Raw genomic sequence first — 4249 nt, 5'->3', positions numbered from 1 at the left:
GAGTGGGAGGGTGAAATTGTGAGGGTTAAGGATTTGGTTGAGTATGGGGAGTTGGGGGTTTGGTTGAGGCTGGGGAGTTGGGGGTTTGGTTGAGGCTGGGGAGTTGGGGATTTGGTTGAGGATGGGGAGTTGGGGGTTTGGTTGAGTATGGGGAGTTGAGGGTTTGGTTGAGGCTGGGGAGTTGAGGGTTTGGTTAAGGATGGGGAGCTGGGGGTTTGGTTGAGTATGGGGAGTTGGGGGTTTGGTTGAGGATGGGGAATTGGGGGTTTGGTTGAGGCTGGGGAGTTGGGGGTTTGGTTGAGGATGGGGAGTTGGGGGTTTGGTTGAGGATGGGGAGCTGGGGGTTTGATTGAGTATGGGGAGCTGGGGGTATGGTTGAGGCTGGGGATTTAGGGGTTTGGTTAAGGATGGGGAGTTGAGGGTTTGGTTGAGGATGGGGAGTTGGGGTTTGGTTGAGGATGGGGAGTTGGGGGTTTGGTTGAGGATGGGGAGTTGAGGGTTTGGTTGAGGATGGGGAGTTGGGGGTTTGGTTGAGGATGGGGATTTAGGGGTTTGGTTGAGGATGGGGAGTTGGGGGTTTGATTGAGTATGGGGAGCTGGGGGTTTGATTGAGTATGGGGAGTTGGGGGTTTGGTTAAGGATGGGGAGTTTGGGGGTTTGGTTGAGGATGGGGAGTTTGGGGTTTGATTGAGTATGGGGAGTTGGGGGGTTTGATTGAGTATGGGGAGTTGAGGGTTTGGTTGAGGATGGGGAGCTGGGGGTTTGGTTGAGGATGGGGAGTTGGGGGTTTGGTTGAGGATGGGGAGTTGGGGGTTTGGTTGAGGATGGGGAGTTGGGGGTTTGGTTGAGTATGGGGAGTTGGGGGTTTGATTGAGTATGGGGAGTTGAGGGTTTGGTTGAGGATGGGGAGCTGGGGGTTTGGTTGAGGATGGGGATTTAGGGGTTTGGTTAAGGATGGGGAGTTGAGGGTTTGGTTGAGGATGGGGGTTGGGGGTTTTATTTTATGGGGACTGGGGGTTTTATTGGTATGGGGTTGGGGGGTTTGTTAGGTGGGGAGTTTTGGGGGGGGTTTGGTTTAGGATGGGGAAGCTGGGGTTTGATTGAGTATGGGGAGGTTGGGGGTTTTGGTTGACGTCATGGGGAGTTGGGGGTTTGATTGAGTATGGGGAGTTGAGGGTTTGGTTGAGGCTGGGGAGTTGAGGGTTTGGTTAAGGGATGGGGAGCTGGGGTTTGGTTGAGTATGGGGAGTTGGGGGTTTGGTTGAGGATGGGGAATTGGGGGTTTGGTTCAGGATGGGGAGTTGGGGGGTTTGGGTTGAGGATGGGGAGTTGGGGGGTTTGGTTGAGGATGGGGAGCTGGGGGTTTGATTGAGTATGGGGGAGCTGGGGTATGGTTGAGGCTGGGATTTAGGGGTTTGGTTAAGGATTGGGGAGTTGAGGGTTTGGTTGAGGATGGGGAGTTGGGGGTTTGGTTGAGGATGGGAGTTGGGGGGTTTGGTTGAGGATGTGGGAGTTGGGGGTTTGGTTGAGGATGGGGATTTAGGGGGTTTGTTGAGGATGGGAGTTGGGGGTTTGATTGATTATGGGTGAGCTGGTGGTTTGATTGAGTATGGGGAGTTGTGGTTTGGTTGAGGCTGGGGTTTGGGGGTTTGTGAGGATGGGGCGTTTGGGGTTTGATTTGGATTTGGGGGGCTGGGTTTGATTGCGTATGGGGAGTTGGGGGTTTGGTTAAGGATGGGAGTTTGTGGGTTTGGTTGACGGATGGGGCGTTGGGGGTTTTGCTTGCGTATGGGGCGTTGGGGGTTTGATTGAGTCTGGGGAGTTGGGGTTTGGTTGGATGGGGAGTTGGGGGGTTTGGTTGAGGCTGGGTAGTTGGGGGTTTGGTTGAGCATGGGGAGTTTGGGGTTTGGTTGAGGCTGGGGGTTGGGGGTTTGATTGCGTCTGGGGCTTTCGGGGTTTGGTTCGGCTGGGCGTTGAGGGTTGGTTGAGGCATGGGGTTGGGGGTTTTGGGTTGAGGATGGGGAGTTGGGGGTTTGGTTGAGGAGGGGGAGTTGGGGGTTTGGTTGAGGCTGGGGAGTTGGGGGTTTGGTTGAGTATGGGGAGTTGAGGGTTTGGTTAAGGATGGGGAGCTGGGGGTTTGGTTTTGGAGCTCACCACCTACACACTCTGGGAGGTGAATGGGCATTTTTCATTTGATAATGAAATTTCAGAGTAACTTAAATTTGTATCTGTTAGCTGTAATTGTGTAAGGCTGGGTAGCTGTTAAGGGATAATCAATGGATTAGTATTAAAGATTTTGATTCCATTGTGACAGAAATATGATTGTTGTAATGTCACCTCTTGTCATCTCAAACGTGAATATGTATTATCCAAAATAAATAAAACGTTGAATATCAAAATAAAAGCTATGAACATGTCGTGACATATTCTGATAGATATGCTGTTTGATAAATGCCTTGAATGAGTGTGTAATGAGTTTGTACGTACTTCCCCCTCCTACTGGAGTAACAGTAAATGGCCTTTAACGATGCTAAGACAGCATTCTCACAACCAGGATCAATATTTGATGCAGTTTCTAGGTTCTAAATCACCAAATACCTTTACGTTGATGGATGGACAATTAGCGTGCAGTGTTCACACAGGAAACAAGCATGCAGAAAACACATCAGATAAACTCTTCAAAGACACATATATAAATATTTCCATTCTTCTTCCTATGTTTTAATAAACCGATTAAGATTTCAAAAAGAGATTTCTCAAGGACAAGGCAACTGCTGTCATTGTGCTGATGAAGGTGTTGGTCAGGTTTACTAACCGACTAGCTGATGAAGGTGTCGGTCAGGTTTACTAACCGACTAGCTGATGAAGGTGTCGGTCAGGTTTACTAACCGACTATAAACCACAGTTTTAAAGCTGCACTAATTGGATTTTAAAATTATGATCAAAGAACGAGTGTTACTGTCATGATTTAGGGACCCTAATCGGGAATCTCACTCTCAAATATGGAAAGTTGGTAAATATATAACAGTACATGTAGTAATGTCACGCTACACGTGGGCTGAGCAGAAATTGGTCCGCTCTATACTTGGTTGATGTTTGTAGTTTAAACAGAGATGTAAATTTTATGTTTCCCAGTCAGTGATAACTGTATTACTTCCTGATTAGCGCCTTTTATGGCTGAACTTTTATGCTCTTTTTATTTTTGCCCCGTGAGTTAAAACAATGGAGATGTCTAATTAGAGAGGTTGTAAGTAAATGCAGAGAAAAGAGAACTGTCCAGGCTGACAGCCTTATCAGTGAATCACCATGTATTCTCTCTCTGTCACATAAACTTTACTATGTATGGACCCTCCACACAGAAATTACTGTCCAATATTAGATCGCATTTGCTGTTGTAGAAATTGACATGCAACACAACATCATCAATTTGAGTGAAGTTCACTAATACTTGTAAGATAATTTCATATGGCACTTTCTTGAAGATTTATGACATACAAAAATTATTGAAATTTTTCAATAAATTCCATATTATATTGACATCAGTGTGGAATCCTATTTTCTTAAGATTTGGTTGTATTCTGTGTTACGCAAATTCATCCATGCACTAATCAGTTTAAATTTGATGATCCACTAAAATTTGAGTGTGCCAACATTACGTGGGCCTAAATTATTTAAGGCATCCGTATCAATATCTTGTTGGCTTTAGTCGCCAATATTTCTATTAAGTAGCAATAAAGGTGCTACAGATCTGGCAAACTTTAATTAGAGCAGAGCGGAAGTATTGTGTTCTCAAGACATAAAATATGGGAACATACAGTGAAATAAAACCACAAGGAATTAAAATACAGAACAAATAGGAAATGGCCGGTGTGGTTATGTGGTGTGGCTTGGCTTGGCTTGGCTTGGCTTGGCTTGGCTGTATAGAGAGTACATATGTATAACCCCACACCCTGGGGGCTTGGCTTGGCTTGGCTTGGCTTGGCTGTATAGAGAGTACATATGTATAACCCCACACCCTGGGGTCCACTACACAGTGGGGCTGTAGAGAGAGTACATATGTATAACCCCACACCCTGGGGTCCACTACACAGTGGGGCTGTAGAGAGAGTATATATGTATAACCCCACACCCTGGGGTCCACTACACAGTGGGGCTGTAGAGAGAGTAAATATGTATAACCCCACACCCTGGAGTCCACTACACAGTGGGGCTGTAGAGAGTACATATGTATAACCCCACACCCTGGGGTC

At 46.8% G+C, this 4249-nt stretch overlaps 1 protein-coding gene across 1 annotated transcript; it reads right to left on the bottom strand.

The window, feature by feature from the left end:
- Positions 1–1287: 1287 nt before the first annotated feature.
- On the bottom strand, positions 1288–2184 carry LOC117318482 (extensin-like). The gene has a single exon (XM_033873461.1). It carries the CDS (start codon positions 2182–2184, stop codon positions 1288–1290), a length of 897 nt encoding a protein of 298 aa, XP_033729352.1.
- Positions 2185–4249: the final 2065 nt, after the last annotated feature.

This window comes from Pecten maximus, unplaced genomic scaffold (assembly GCF_902652985.1).
Source record: "Pecten maximus unplaced genomic scaffold, xPecMax1.1, whole genome shotgun sequence".
In the NCBI taxonomy this organism is placed as follows: domain Eukaryota; kingdom Metazoa; phylum Mollusca; class Bivalvia; order Pectinida; family Pectinidae; genus Pecten; species Pecten maximus.
The sequence above is the reverse complement of the archived record's forward strand: the minus strand, read 5'-3'. Positions and strand labels throughout refer to the sequence as shown.